Here is a 16,863-nt window from a genome sequence, read left to right as displayed (position 1 = left end):
GTGTTTTCAGAAATGCCAGTGATATGCAGATGGAATCGTAAGTCAAAAAACATTTTCCCTCCACGTTCAGAGCAAGCCCGCTCCAATGCTTTGACACCAAGCCAAGGACACCACTAAAACACAACAGGGACCCATGGATTTGCTGGTATGTCAAGCAAGATTTAGAGGATTGAAAGAGGCAATTACCGCGGGGTCGTAGAGCTGTGTTCGCAAAATAAACCGACACAACCTGATCAGGATTATGATGCCCTAATTTCCATAAATTTGCCATCACCACGGCAGGAGGCAGGAAGGACTGATTGTAATAGCATAGAATTTGCAACGAATAAAAAACCTGCCAGGTCAAAGTGCCAATCAGAGTGCAGTAACACTGTGGCTTCTCATTACTTTAACTCCCAGTTTGTGTCAGTTTAAATGCAGATGAAAATTGCTTGGCAGGTTTTTGTTTATTGTTATCTTTTCTTTCACACCTTGTGATCTCTCTCCAAGGACTGTCGTAGTTCCAAAGTAGAACACAGCAGCCCTTCCCCAAATGTCTTTTGTTTGCAATGTGGCTTGATAGGAACATGATAAATCATAATCAAGAGGCCTGACTTTGCGACTCTGACAGCTTTCAACCTTGCGTTGCAGAGGTGATGCTTGTTACAGTGCTATATATGCAGCAGACACTTTGCTACGTCTGTGCTTCAGACATGTTTTTGATGTCCGTATTATTAGACCGGACATTTTTCTTAATGGAAGCCCCCTACACTCCCATCCTACCATCCTTTAAAGAAAGGTGTCAGGTGGGGCCAAAGGTGCAGAACCCATTGCAGTGTTGTTGGTTGAAATGCATCTTACAGTCAGCTTCTGCATAGTGTTGTATGAAAATGGGGGCTTTATGCAATATTCTGGATGTTGTCTGTGGTTAATGAACATGATCATATATTTTCATATTAGGACCAATACTCCATTATAAATGATATAGCAAATGACAGAGTGTATATGTTTGTTATTTGAATTTTATGATATTGTACCTGGATGATGTTTAGAAGAACTGACTCAAACAAGCAAGATCAGTTTGATGGTAGTTTACAAAAATCAACTCTTTGTAGGCCTATCTTAAAAATATGAAAATACACACCCCTGACCTCAAATAGTTTACTTCCACAAAGCCAAAAACAACACACCCGCCTTTTATTATTGCTCTCCGGGAATCACGTGGTTTTCGGCAACTGCCGTAGGAGTGTGCATCAAGTAAGTAGTAGTCAGATACATGCTTAACTTCCGGCTGCTTCTAAAATAAACCTCAAATATATGAACGAATAATCATGTGGGTGAGTGTGTATGCAACACAGGCAAACTCTGAGCAAACCAGATGGTGGTGCCAGTGATGCAGAAATAAAGAAGCAAGCTCGCATTAATACAGACAAAATAAACATGTTTAAATTGTTTTATGCAATTGAGAAATAATAGAAAATAGTCAATAGCTAAAATACAGACTAACAATAAAAACAGAATATATATATAGTTGATTGTGTGTGTGTGTGTATATATATATATATATATATGTATATATATATATATATATATATATATATATATACATATATATATATATATATATATATATATATATATATATATATATTGTATGAGTCCAGTCCAATTAACCATAAAACCTCTTTAAACGCAACAGGCTCAGTTTCGGGATAAGAAAGATGTAGACATTGATCAAAGACTGGTGTCAGGAATCCTTCAGCAAAATGTTGCACGTTTCATCTCGCTTTACTCTGAATATGGAGAGCTCATCTGTAAAACAAAAAGGAGAGCATTATAGCAGCACAACATATAGATGACTCATCTATAACACCAAAAGAGATATAACATGAGCAAAAAAATACTAAAACCAACATAATAATGCTAATATATTAATCTTATATATAATATATTAACCGAGTGTCATCTTTTCATACATCATTGGCACAACAGCATTAACACAAAAGTTAAATGTCAACATAAGTACCTCTATTATTTGTCTTTTGTATTTTGTGCTCTGGTAATTTATTCTCTGACATAACACTGTTTTTTTTGTCTTCGGTGGTTTTGCGAAGATAATACAACACAAAGATAAGGCAGTTCGTATTCTAATTTTTTGTTATTGCCAACTAATCCCATGAAAACACCGAAACCAACAATGACATGCATCTTTTTTTTCAAAGATTAAAAATACATTGTTTCATTCATTAAAACAGCTTTCCAGGTACTTTGATTGTTTAAGCAAACAATAGTAAATAGTGCATTTGTTGGGGGCTACTTTCAGTTGAGGATTAGTACACATTTGGTGTGCTAGTATTAACAGCAGCAAGATGGTGTAAGTAAGATTGATTAAAAATAAACAACAGTGTGTGTGTGTTAAAGAAAGAACATGTCACCCAGTGCAACAGTTTGGCTCATCAATGTGATAATAGTTTTTTGATCATAACAATGATTTTGACAATGGGGCATTGAGGCAAAGAGGAATAACATATATCCCAGTCTTTGAATGCAGTACTACACTGTAGGTTGTGGTCTTTCCATGGGTTTTATTAATAATAAGTAAACAAAGAGTGCTGGCAGAGAATGCAAACGTACGGTGTCAATGTCAAAGCACAGTTGTTCGCTGAGCATGTCAAACTCCCCAGGAGTCATTGGTGGCTCAGGAGACTGACAAGAAGATGGTGTGGTGATTGCATGGGAGCTGGGATAACAGAGAAAAGGAGACAATACAAGTGAAGGGACTGTGTTATGTAGTATTTTCTAAAAAAAAAAATAATTTTGCTATTTGCATTGACTCACCGCAATTCCGAGATTGGGATCAGGGTAGATGGTATGTATGGATGGACTGGAAATTGAACAGAGATACAAGAGAGATTAGTGTCGTCTAGTGAGCCAACAAAGATTCAAAGCAAGCAGAAAAAAAAAACATGAACCCTGAAAGAAGAAATGTTTTTACTCTTGCCTTTGCTTGGCTGACTGTTGTAAAGACGTCCGAAGGCCTCATCTTTGGGGATGTCGGGGTAGAGGAACTTGAGCGGGGTCTCTGGGACAACCCCGTCTGAGATCACTTTGTAGTCTCGTATGATGTCGGCAAATGGAAGAGCACTGAGCCGGTTTTTAGTGTATGGCTCCACAGAGTTGAACTTCACGTTTCCTGTAGTAAAAAGTCTATGTTAGCAAATCACAGCAAGAGATATCAAGTAGAGACAACAGGCAAGAAAGCTTCCAGAAATATATCACTTGACTGACATAACTGACCTTGACCAAATAGTATTTCAAAATACACTTTTTTGAGCCAAATGTATGCGTTTTTTCCTCACCATTGTCGTTGTGCTCCACCCAGGTGAAAGTGATTCCTCCGAGGTGGCTCTCACTGAAGCGTAGGAGGAAAGTGCCTGGTTCTCTGTCCTTTAGCAGAGTGCGCTCCATCTCTTTACTTACAAAGCCCATGATGTAGCTGCATGGGTGTGTCAGTGAAAAAGAAACAAAAAACAACAATGAATTTTTCATTCTTCTTCTTCTTATCATATTTTAACATTCTAACAGTAAGATTCATTGTGGTTAAGTTGTGTAGCTTTGTCTTTTGCACTATCAATTGATTGAATTCACTTATCGAATCTGGATAATAAAACGGATCAGAGAAAAGAATGTCTAGCCGCTGTTTGTGAGCTTGTTTTGTGCTTTTACATTTTAAACCTGAAAAATATGAACTTGAGCACAGTAGTTTCTGATATCTTGTCTTTCTCTGTTGGCAGGCTACTTTGGCTTGTCAACAACTGCATGTGTGAAATGCTGCTGTTATCTTTTTTAGTGGTGTAGTTTGACAGTGTAGAACTACTCAGACAATAACTGAACAAAATGCTGCTAAATATAGTGATACAAGCCAATTTCGTGAGATGCTTCACATCTAAAATACAGTGCCTACACTGCAATAAATGGGAACTAATTCAATGTGATAAAGGTGGAGTTTCCTTGTTTTACACTTACAAGAAAATAGAGAGGCAGTTAGTGAGAAAACCAGCAAGTACACTAAATTCAGTATTATATTGCAAGACCACGCACAGTTACTTCCTGGAGTCTATGCTGGTTGTTTGCCAACCCAACAGTGAGCACAACATAAACAAATAATAGATAACCTGTTAATTAGTGGGCACCATTTGGTGAATTTTGTTTCCTTTATAACAGAGCCAAGTCTTTATGCTAAGCCACCTGAGTGAATGATGTTGATTGTCTCATCTAACTCTCTCAAAAAAAAAGAGCCAATAAGCATAATTCCGATAATGTCTAACTATTCCTTTAGGCTTTTGGGTAGTGGCAGACAGATGCTGAAACACATTTGTCCTCTTCAGCGAAGTGATTTTAAACACCACCGAAGATAGACAGGCACATAAACTGCAACATCATCTCTTTGACAGGAAGTAGGAACAGTAGGAACAGTTTTTTTGGCAAGGGAGGGTCTTAATTTAGAGAAACAAAGCTCTGCTCCTACATCTGGTCATAACCTTGTTGAGGTGCATGAGTCAGTGCCTCAAAGCAGACATTTTCTTATCCAGTGAAATATAGTAGCATCCTAAGAGGAGCAGTCCTCCTGCATGGCAGCGATTTATTGGGACAGTTGAGGGGGGTGGACAGTCAGGTAGGGTGAGACATAGCAAGTGAACCAGTGGCTTACTTCTCATTCCAGACTGGCAGCAAGTGCTTCTTGATGAGCTCCAGGATGGAGTCCAGCCACATCCAGAAACTGAAGGGCTTTCCCGGAATATTTTCCTTGAAGAATGAACGTAACACGGAGAAGGTACAATGAGTACTTTTAAAAAAAAATGTAAACACAACATTAGATATATAATGCAGATATGAAATGGAATAAAAAATATGTCCAGGATCAACGATACAGCATGGGACACATAACATGCTTTCTCATTGGCCACTAGATAGCACAACCATGCTGGAGAAGAGACCATGTTGTACTTTGTGGTACATATTATTCAACACTTACCTTGGACAACTTGGACCAGGACACTTGATAGTCACTACAGGAGGCATGCTGACCTACAACAACACACAGCAAATAACATAAATGGCCGCACTGAAGTACCCAACACCTAGTGGCTTGGAAGTTCAAGTCTGCAGCTATGAGTCTTGTACATTACATTACAGTCATTTAGCAGACGCTTTTATCCAAAGCAACTTACAATTCAGTATCTATCTCCACGACCGTAGACGCAGCTACGGGAGCAATTTTGGGGTTAAGTGTCTTGCTCAAGGACACATTGACATGAGACTAGCAGGAGCCGGGGATCGAACCACCGACCCTCTGATTGAAAGGCGGCCCTGCTCTCCACTTCCACGGCCAGCCACGGTCACCCATTTGTAGAAATGGCCCAGAGTATTGTACCGAACTCACGTTAGCCTCCATAATTTACCCGTGAGGTCTGAATACAAAGCTTCAGCCTCCAGGTGAAAAAACATGATGCCATCCCAAAACCTACAATCGTGTTCTTTGAAATCTAAAGTGCAAACATACCGAGAAGCTTTTCTCCTAGCATGTTGAGCTGCTCCTTGTTGAGGCCTTGACCCGCAAAGGTGGAGAACTGCCAGCTGAGGACCTCGGAGAGCTGGTTCCATGTGGCTCGAGGTGGGTTCCCAAAGAATGCCAAGTTCTGCGGATTATAGCAAAGAGGAGGAAAAATGTAAGAGGAGGGAAGTGGGGATGTGGAAGTAGTTTTTGAAAACACCTGTTGATCTAATGCAATACAATTCAACTGCACCATAAACGACATCCTCTAAAATGATCATAAAGTTGAATCAACTGCTCACTAAAACAGTTTAGTTAGTCGTACCTAATAAACTGGTAACAGAGTGTAATTTCAAATAGAGTGTGTGAGCTCACCCTCGGCTCATCAGTCAGAAGGTTATACCACATGACAGACGCCCAGCCTCCAGGCAGCTGGCTCACGTTGGAAATGACCACCAGTGGCAAAGAACACGTCTGGAAGGATTCACACACACACGGTGAGCAAGTTGCGGCGTCAATAACAGAGAGTCAAACATCAAGTCAAATCTACACTGCTTGTTCTGACCTCTAGATCAATGGTGAGGCCCTGCACTGTGAAGCAAGCCTCAAAACTGAGGGAGTGAAGTTCCTCTGTCACAGATAGGAGACCCTGCGAAACACACAAAACACAGACCCGTTTTAGAGTATATCCCTCTAGGCACTGCATTGTGAATTTGAATTATGAGGCGCATTCGGCACAACAATATTAGAATAATAATAGTATTTTTAGACAGTAGAAACGATAGTTGCAACATTTGCTTAATTTGAATTCAAACAATTACACATTACAGTAGCATAGGTATTCAGCATCGGTGTTAAGGGGCCGCTCCGCTGGTATATTAAAGGGACAGATCACCCCAAAATCATCTGATCCAATCAATCTGTCCCTTAAATGGTCAACTCATCTTAATTTCTTACCTCATTCCCCTTTGTCCCATTGATATATTTCTTCTCTTTTAGCTGCTGTAAGATACAAACTCAATGTCAGTAAAAGAACACAAAAAAGGGAAATTCAACAAATCACCACTTTGACAAACTGGTCAATGTTTTATACCATATCCAAGTAAACACACACTGATAGTGTATGACAGCTACTGAGACTATTGAAGTATGAAGTAATGTAATGACTTTTTCAAGTTATGGGGGAAAACAGCATTTCCACTTCTTTATGAGTGCGATGGAGGACTGGTTATGTGTAGTCCTGCAGGTATTGATCATCTCTGATAATAAAGGACAAATAAGTGTTTATCAGAATCAGAGAGGGAATGGGTTGTCTTACCAGGTGTCTAAACTCCACAGAGAGGCAGCCGTTTGAGTAGTCCTCAATGTCCATTACTTTAGTGTTGTTGGTCAGGATAAAAAACTGACGACTTCTGAGGACAAAAATGAAGGTCAAATAAAGAAGCCTAATTTTTATGCTATCGGTATCTATGTTGACTGTTTTTAGATGACACAAATGCACCTGTAGCTGCTGAAATCTGAATACATTTTCTAAATGCTTACAATTTAGAAATGATGGTGTTGTGTATGGTTTCCAAATAAAAGCTCACATCTCTTAGCCTCAAATCTTCTTAACTGACAACTTTGAAACCTCAGCTGTAGAATTTGAGGAACTTGTGCTGCTGGAGGTTATTCTCTCTAGATAAATATTCAGTTACAGTTAAAGTATTTTGAATTGTTTTTTTAACAAAACTGAGCTGAAAGAAAGAAAGACCGATTTATTGTTATGTTACCGACTACAGTATGACAAATTGTCTGTTGGCCACTGTTCTTCAAACCTACTAACTTGCTGCTACACTGTTTTCATTTGTTTTCAAATTAAACATCAGCCCTACTCCTATCTTGAGGTTTTTTGTACTCACACTCTGCCAGGAGGGAGGTCCCTAGAGACACACACATACACACACACACACATAAATAATGATTAGCCCAAAGACAAATTTAAGATAGATAGATATAATACTGTAAGTACATGTATGTTTATTTAAGGGTTTTTTTCTTGGCCTGGAAGTGCAAACCATTACAAAAATGTGACATAAAAATCTCACTTGTCAAATGTTGTTTTCACTTTCAGCTGATAATCCACTTCTGGAAGTTTAACCAGCAGTCTGAGAGAAATCAGTAGGAGGAAAACATTAACAATCACAATTACTACTAATTATGTAACTACAAACTGAGCTTCAGGGAGCCAAATATAGCATGAAGAAATCATTAAAACATATGATGTCACATAACGATACCTGACTTTGGTGGTGAACTGTACTCCGGTCTTGATGATGAGGGGTTTCTGTGGATGTGTGGGCATGCATGGCTGCTTCTCCACCACAAATGAGCTGAGAACAAACCACACCTCATATGATCAACACAGTTTTGACCATGTCCATTTCACTTGACAGCTCATGCCTGTAGGGAATTTAGCACCTTATTGTATTGTGTAATGTGTTATCAGTGCTGCACCTATAGGAGGAAGTGGTTCATACATGTCAGTGTTGTCTCATCTCCCATGTACGATCTGCATGTATTTACAGACAGGACAAAAGCTACACAACTTTTAAACTATAAAACAAAATGTGAAAACTGGTTTCAAAATAGGAACTCACTGTGTGTGTGGGATTAATTAGCTAAAACAAAAATAAATGCAAAATAAAAGGATTATGAGTAAAGTGTTCATGATCATAGCACCAAATTACTACAAAAGGTGTAGGAGCACTTAAAAGAGAGCATCTGTATTACGTTGTACTGTATTGCAATTTTTAAGCACATGTACATACTTTTATTTGTATCTAATGTTGCATTGAATGCTGGTCAGAGTACCTCTTGATGAGGTGATAGATGAGGTATTTGATGCGCTCCTCCATCTGAGGTTTTTGCAGGGGGATTGGGTCACTTTCGTAGGTGACTTTAACAACCAGCTCCACCAGTTTGTCCAGCTGACGCTTTATCTGGAAGAGACTCTGGGCGATCAGAGTAAACCTGAGAGGGAACAGGTGAGAGGACAATGAGAGGGAACGAAACCAAGCTTATTTCATAAACATGACCAACAAATATTATGTTAAGCTACTCTGGGGTTTATCCCCTGTTGGTGATAAGTCACACTGAAAAAAACTGGATGTAACAACAGAGCAGAGTTTGACCTAGCTTTCAAGCCAAAAATGTGAAATAATAGGCTTTAAAGGACCATAGTAATATATCTAATGTATTAAATCATAAAATACCACCACAATATGTCACCATAGACATGGTAAATTGAAATACTAGCTTCTCTGACAACAATGCTACAGCCAATATGTGCCTCCCGCTGCTTATTTCTACACCACTGGTTGCCAGATATGAAACAAACCGGCACACAAACACAGCGTGCTGCAGCCATGAAAACAAGTAAACATGAAATAGATTGTAGAGATTAGCCTTTCATAAATAAAAAACAATTAGGCTATTACTAGTTCAGCATTAATGTTGATGGACATCTCTCTGTGGATTATCAGCTGGGTTATCAAGGCAGCATTTGAGTTTTTGAGACACACAGCCGCGTGAAGTCATACCAACTAGTGCTGGCTAATGCAGTCATGCTAACACATGCTACTCATGTCGGAGGAGCGGACGGGCCACGGCTGTTTACTCGGCAAAAACCAGCATGACCAATATATATACGACAGAAACTCAAAATTGACTCAATTTATGGGGGCACGGCGGGGGGGCTCAACCTTCTCCAAAATTGTAAACGCTGGCTGTCAGTGTTACAAATTGCACCATGTTCCCATAATGCTCAACATTGCACGTTTAAAACATGTTCTAGAGTTAACACTGGATTGAAAGTAAATGATTTCTATAAATATTAATTATTTACCAACTCTGCAGCTGGTCCAGGCCAGTAAGCAGCGGACCACCAATGGCGGCGATCTGCTGCCTGCGCTTCCAGTCCTGCAGCTCAGGGTTGAGCTGAGAGGTCATCAGGTCATCAATCTCCTTGATCACAACATCCATCTTTGATAAGATCTCCTAAAAAAGATGTTTAAAACAGCTGTCATGGTCTACAAGATGCAACACGTTTTGATTTGTACACTGATGAGGTGATGGCACCTCTGTAACTTTTATATCTGGAGATATTTTGGTAAGATTGCCTGATCCCTCACATGTCAGAGCTTTACATGATGATACAAATGCGTACCTTCCTTTTAAAGTCGAGCCTGTTCAGCATTTCCTGCAATCTTGTTACTTCCTGTTTCATCATATCAGAGTTCTGTCGAGTATCTGTTGCTTCTGACACACACACACACACACACACACACACACACACACACACACACACACACACACACACACAACCACAGTACATAGTTTTGAGCGTATTGTGTGCATCTTGTGTGATGCGTGCACATCATATAACAGGGCACACCTCGAGACTGCAGTGTCTTGTAGCGGAAATCAAAGTCATCCTGCATGTCCTCGATGTATTTCACAGCCTGGTCCATCAACTAGACATAGACAGACATTTGTTTTTAAAGTTTATTTAATTGTAGATATGACTTAATTTTGATATTCCTTGAAATGTCTGTGTGTTTCAGTTACCTGCACGCTGGCTCTGATGATCCCAACTCTGTTGTCCATGTTCTTCTGTCTCTCAAAGGCCACAGAATTCTGCAATGATTTCTCCAGCGGACCCTGTTGGAAAATATTCTTTTTAGACACCTTTTTATTTTATTTCAATTAGTTTTTTTTAAATTACAGATCAAACGTAGACTTCTAATCTGTATTTTTTTCTGTAAACTGTATTATTTTTTAACAAGGATTTATGATAGCACTTGTAATTTAATACAAATTTCACATTTCTGCCAGAACACACCTGAACATATGATGTGGTGGTTCAACCACTACGCACACATTTGATAATATGAAACAAGTATACAGCCATACTAGCAGCTCTCTGAGGCTGTGTAGCTACTCAGGCACAATGGTGCATCGAGCTAAATGTTAATGTCAGCATGTTAACAACGGCCACCATGACAGTGCTAGACATTTCCCATGTTCACCACCTAAGTGTAGGGTGTTAGTATGCTAAAATGTTATAATAAGCAGTAACATAAAGTAAGCTGAGGCCAATGAGAACGTCATTAATTATAAACCATTGGACAAACTACAACTTTGAGCTGAGCGAAAAGTCAGGGGATCACCAATTGTTTTGTAAACTACTTCATATCATATTAGATAGCCAACAGTAGAGAAATTACCGCAAATGAGAGGAGAGACAGGGAACAACAAATGCCGCCAGGCCCAACACCAACCAGGACGCCACAGCACGCAGTCAACACTTCAATCTCTAGGACACCATGGCGCACCGTCAACAAAGTTATTAGGATTCATCTTCTGGGGACCATATCTCTTCCAAAGTTCATGACAATCTACCAATAGTGTTATAGGTGATGTCTAGACCAAAGTGGTAGACCAAACAACATCGCCAACCCTAGAGCAAAGCTAAAACCAGATGATGTCCAATATACTGTCAACAATATGCACCTTGTCCATTAATATGGTGCTGCAGTTACATCACTGCAGGACAGTCGATATATATACAAACATTTCTCAGAAGCAGAAATGAAACTCAAATTTAGCTGAAACCTCCAATAATTGTTTTTGGCCACCTGGGAGCAGAAGAAACAAACTGGAAACACAACACTGATATATTATCATCTTGTATAAGGTTAACGTATTAGCAAACAATTGCCACCTGATAAATGTAAGTCCATCATTAACTGTTCATTTAGTTTTACAGCATCTTTCCTCCCTGGAATACTATGAATTAAAAACGTTTTGGGTTGTTTCAGCACTTTCAGTTACGTAAGCGCTAGAAATATCTTGACATGCTGCATTGTTTCTTGGGAATAAAGTGAAGCGGCTGGGAATATGGGGGTGGATATGACACAATATACTGTTTTCCTGGTAGGCCAGCAGCACTGATTTCCCAGCAGCAGCTGTTTTTTTGTTATTAAGGAACCAGAAGGGACTATCCCTCTGAGCGAGACGATGTGACAAACCTGTTCCTGCATGCAGGCGCTGGAGAGGATACGGCGCTCTTCCCTGAGGCAGGTGGAGATAACCCTGGCCATGACAGCAGGGTTTGTCGTGTATTTCACCTGTGGGGCCACACACACACACACACATAGGGAATATTTCATGTTACAAAAACACCCACACACAAGAAATGCACAAACGCCATAAAAGAACCAACAGCATAATTGGCTTTATATGTTTGTTTTAGTTTCCACAGTGCCTGTTTATCTAACCATCCTTTCACAGAGATTTGTCATCATGGGTCTGCTCAGAGACGTGAGTTTTTTACTGGAAGTACTTAACATATTTAATCATAAAGGAATGAGGTTCAACATGACTCTGGCAAGAAATAAAAGGACCACACAGTCATGATGAAAGAGTAAATATGAGGCGCGTAGCCAAAGGTGTGCACAGATACTTGCAGTACAACCAGTTTTTTTTCCCCATGGCATTATAGCCTGTAACTGCAAAGGTCTTTGGAATCTCAGTGAACACTCTGAGGGTGTGATCCTCAAAAGGCAAAACAAATTAAACGAAATAATGATGAAGCACTTTACAGCTACTTGAATTCAAGGTAGATCCCTATTAAAAGTAATAGAGCTCAGCCCTGGAATGAATAACAGTATATTTTTGTTTGACTACATTCTTTGAAAATAGTCAGGGCTTGAAGTAGGGTGGATTGGGTACAAGAGTTATCTTTTGAAGCACTTCTGTAAAGTTGGGGGACTCGCATGAGACAGATTTGACAAAGAAGAGTCAAAGTTTAAACAAAAGAAGAAGAGATATTCTAACCTTTAGTCCCTTGTATGGGTCAAGCTCCAAAAAACACTGGACCCTACATTTCCCATAATGCAACCATAGCCTCTTTTGATTGGACCCTACCTGCCTGTTAAATACCATCGTTTTGTAAACTCTTTGCTCCCGTTGTGCAACACAATCTCCTGTTACAAATCTCCAAGTCCGAGATAACCCTCATGACATCACTATGACGTCATGAGGGTTATTCTCCCAGGCCTGTCGAAGCTCCTCCAGAATCACGGAAGACATACAACAATAAGATAATAATCTTATCTAATAATAAGATCAATGGAGAAATTTAAATTCAAAAATATAAACCAGATATATTGTTCCGTTTCATACAACAACTAGACCTTGTTTATTGCTGTATACATACATAAGGTTCTATGTGGCTTATGTGATAGTTTTAAATATGCTTATAATATAGGATTGTTTTCCAAATGAAAACCAAAATAGCAATGCCTCATGTTCATCCAGTACATCTAAAATACAGAGCAGCCACAAACTTTCCCTCTGCAACACTCCTGCCTCCGCCGCTGTATCCACATCACCGCATGATTTTCATGTTCTGCTTGAGATTGAAGAGTGTGGTGCTGTTTTGCTCATCAGCCCAGTCAAAAACCCACTTAGAAAAGTACGAGTTATTCTGAATGTGGGAAGAGGAAACTTTTTCTCTCGCCTCCAGGTGTGACGAAGTTTTCATGCATCAGCATCATTGCCAGAATGATGACTGAGGATGCATCAACACACACCTACACGCTCACTTTCATTACAGTAACACCAATGCCACTTAGCATTGTCAGACAGCGGATTAGTGTGGTTTAGTGTTTCTGGCATTTTAAATATCTTTTTTGTTGACAAAATTGCAAAAAATTTAAAATGTATTCTAGACACATCTCAGAGATCAACTGTCAGTCAAACCAGCAGTGTGCTAACATATTATATATTATATTATTAGATAATATATATTGTATTTTATCAGAGATTTTAGATGCATCACTGTGTGTGTACCAGAGGGGTTTTCCTAAGGAAGATTCTGCTTGAATGTGAGTGATGAGACAATCAAATGAAGGAGAGATTCTAACACGGCAACAGTTTGAATCGACGAGACAAACTTCTCTCACACATCGCAAAAACCCTCAAGCACCACTGACTACCACACAGGAGTAACTGCTTCCTCTGAGAAGTGTTGACTTTGACACATACACACACACACACACTCACACATTCAAACACAGGAAACAGTGGTGTGAGCCTCATGGGTTTGTTCTGCAAAGGTATATGTCTTTTCCAGAATAAAATGTGTGCTGAGGCTCATGACGTCGGTGAGCTTCGACCACAACGTCCGGGACCAAACTGTTGTGAGCTCACTGAGACCTTACCTCCAGAATATGATAACACAAAAGAAAGTGACAAAGGATGTCGCTTTCCCCTGAACACAAGATTATTGTGCTCAGACAAGGATTTTAACAAGCAATAAATGGATAATTTATGAAATAATAGATAATAATAGACACTCTTTAACACTGTGTAAAACACCAAAAACTTATATCACTACCTGCATGGCCTTTCCTCTCTTAATTTTAACATTTGAGTGTCTGAACAGTGAAAACAGTTGCTGCTTTCAGGTGACGCAGAAAAACAACACAAAAATAGAAACCAGTTACACATTCAAAGTGACTTTTTCATTTACTTCCCCTTCACTTCCAGCACACATACACTATAGATCAAAAAACTACTTCTCCTTATTACAGACGTTTTAAATTTGAGTACCGCAAATAATGAGTATCGTCAGTCAGTGGTTGAATATTCATTATTTATTTTTTTTTAACTGGGAGTGATAGTGTACAGCAAGTGTAGGGTGATTTATATAAAACCTAGTTTGGTCCGATTTTTTTTTTTAAGATAAATAAACACTTCACCTAAGAAAATATTTAATCTTGTTATGATGAGGAAAATGACCAGACTGAAGACTACTGTAATAAATTCAGATCTCTGTGCAGGTGTATAAGCAAATGTAAGTAGACTTGTACATGTAGAACTGACGATACACTATATAGTTCTAGAGCTTTTGCCTTTCTGTTCCAGAAATATTGCAAATACCAGGGATCTAAGTTGTTGTCCCTTGTGCTTTTAACCCTGCTCATTTCCCCTGCTGTGCCTTTTGCCTGCCTCTGATTTTGTCACCTCAAACTTTATGAAGCAGTTTTTAAAGAACCACATTTGGATCTTATTCCCCGACACTAATCAGTTCAAACCATAGACTGCAATGTTTACAAAGTTTCTTCCCTCCTACTTCCTTTGCATTGATACATGTCAACAAAAACATGTAAGTGAAATGATCTACTGTACAGTCACGTCTTTCTAACAGTTTTGATCGCACCTTTGCCAATGCATTAGCACTTCTTGTATTCACTCTTTGATGCTCCTGTCTGTCTAGATACACTGCTTCATATGTAATCCAATTTCCACTAATGTGATGAAAATAAAAGATCCTGTGAGTAATTTTCAAACTAATGATATAGTATCTCAAGATAATGAGAAGCTTTCTCACAATAATTAAGAGTTTCTTGTTATTGTGCGATATTAAGTCATTATTTTGAAACTCTAAGCAATTACTTTGAGAAACGTAGTCATTATTTTGACAAAGTGTATCATTATGTTGAGATAATAAGTTATCATAATCACTTTTACTTTTTATCACATTAATGTAAATGGACTTGCATAGTGAAAGTTGTTCATGGCATTTGATCCCAGTAGGACAATTGACAATTGGAGTACAGAGTAAAATACAACAGCAAAAACTATGTATTAAAGTAATTACTGTGTTGCGCAATTATTGCTGACAATTGAGTGAGTATTGAATATTGCATAATAACTAGGACATGAAAGGATAAAAGAAGGGTGACACACCTGTAACTGCTGTTGTATGATTTTCATGTTGTGTCTCTGTAGGAAGTTCTGCTCCTGTGATCGCACCTTATCCAACTGGGACAGCAGGTCGGTGAACAGCACTGCCGCCATTGACTCATCGTTAGCTGCTATGTCCCTGAAAAGCAGACACACAGTGTGTGGTGTTTAGGAGATTCCCAGCAAAACACATGAAGAAGAAGATAGCTGATATTATGCTCTTATAATAGAAAAATAGACCCCCAATAAAGAAATTCAGTGTGTGTGCAATTACTTTTTAGTCAAACATTTAAGTACAACTTCTTTTTTTAAAGCTGCATGAGTTGATTTTTTTCCCACTTGGGAGCAGCAAAATAAGCTGAAAACACATTGTGTTGCTTATTATCACCTTATAGAGTTGATATGAGTGTTTACATGTTTACACGTCAACAGACAGAGCAACATAAGCTTTCATTTGCAGTCATGTTTCTGGCCACAGGTCTGGTTCACTCTCTTTCGGTTCTGCATTGTTCTCTACCCACTCATTACAAAAATGTTTGGCTCTCTATCCATCTGATATGTGTGTCTGTCAGCTGTTTGGGGCTGGGCAGGTGAAGTAGACTTGGCTCTAATTTTATAATCATTGTTTATTTTGCCCCTCACACTAACAACAAGGTGAAGACATTAAAGGCTGTAAAACCAAAACTAAGAGCAGAAAGATGCTAAAGCAGACGTTCCACTTTAAAGCTTTAAAGGGTTAGTTCATCCAAATTGAGAATATATTCTTTTACTAAAGCTACCCTAACTTTTTTTTTGTCGGGGAAAAAAATTGCCTTTTTCCTGTAATTTGGGAGATTTGATCTTTAAGGTTGATAAGATGGTCATTTTCTTTGTGTAAGAGAAAAGTGCAGGACAACGTTCAAACACACAAATACCCAGGGAGCAGGACTCACCAATCCTGAGACTCGATCCAGCTGGACAGACCCTGACGGATGTCCATGGGGAAGTTATCGTCATACAGGTAGTCCACATGTTCCAGGAGTCTGATCTCCAGCTGCTGAATCTGCTTCCACTGGCTCATACTGCCTTGCAAACGAACACCACAAAAACATAGAAATCATCATGCGCTTAAAGTTAAAGTATCATCTTTTTATTCTACAATGTATCATAGATACAGCAGACACATTGTAAAAACATAACAAATAATCTGCAGTTCAGTGATATTTTTTCATATTTGTTACCTGTGCTGTTTCTGCGCTGCTTTTCCGTCAGTTTCATTTACCATGTGCACATGTTTCCCTCTTTGGCTTTCGATTTTTAATGTTCAGGAAGCGACCTCATTTATTAAGGGGCTGTCCTCATACTCAGGAAACCCGCCCATCCAGACATTATGCATACACGCAGTATCGTGTGTGTGTGGTGAGACATGGGTGAGAGAGGAGTAAGGTAACCTTTTACCGGTAATAAGACCATATACGTCATCAGTAAAACAAAAAACATTTTTTTATTGGAATGGAAGAAATAGCAGCTATATCGTAGAACAAACGATAACTCTT

General features: G+C 39.0%; 1 protein-coding gene across 4 annotated transcripts; it reads right to left on the bottom strand.

Annotated features, from left to right (window-relative positions):
- Positions 1 to 1,606: 1,606 nt before the first annotated feature.
- stat4 (signal transducer and activator of transcription 4) lies at positions 1,607 to 16,607 on the bottom strand. Of its 4 annotated transcripts, none has more exons than XM_068705083.1 (24): positions 16,549 to 16,607; positions 16,261 to 16,393; positions 15,332 to 15,467; positions 11,605 to 11,703; positions 10,142 to 10,234; positions 9,969 to 10,047; positions 9,741 to 9,832; positions 9,420 to 9,571; positions 8,387 to 8,545; positions 7,813 to 7,905; positions 7,621 to 7,680; positions 7,435 to 7,455; positions 6,852 to 6,945; positions 6,491 to 6,535; positions 6,099 to 6,182; positions 5,909 to 6,007; positions 5,543 to 5,678; positions 5,015 to 5,067; positions 4,691 to 4,785; positions 3,339 to 3,475; positions 2,981 to 3,172; positions 2,818 to 2,863; positions 2,614 to 2,719; positions 1,607 to 1,791 (listed from the first exon to the last, which is right to left on the bottom strand). In XM_068705083.1, the coding sequence occupies exons 1-24, from the start codon at positions 16,583 to 16,585 to the stop codon at positions 1,768 to 1,770; spliced, it is 2,265 nt and encodes a 754-aa protein (XP_068561184.1). In that variant the 5' UTR covers positions 16,586 to 16,607; the 3' UTR covers positions 1,607 to 1,767. The 4 variants fall into 4 exon arrangements, with proteins under 4 accessions (XP_068561184.1, XP_068561183.1, XP_068561185.1 ...); XM_068705082.1 differs by having other exon boundaries at positions 16,261 to 16,389; XM_068705084.1 differs by having other exon boundaries at positions 6,852 to 6,942; positions 16,261 to 16,389.
- Between the last annotated feature and the right edge of the window lie 256 nt (positions 16,608 to 16,863).

The sequence above is a fragment of the Cebidichthys violaceus genome, unplaced genomic scaffold, assembly GCF_023349555.1.
Source record: "Cebidichthys violaceus isolate CVI_PGR_0920_01 unplaced genomic scaffold, fCebVio1.0.p SCAF_11, whole genome shotgun sequence".
Taxonomy (NCBI): domain Eukaryota; kingdom Metazoa; phylum Chordata; class Actinopteri; order Perciformes; family Stichaeidae; genus Cebidichthys; species Cebidichthys violaceus.
This window is presented reverse-complemented; position numbering and strand designations above follow the sequence as displayed.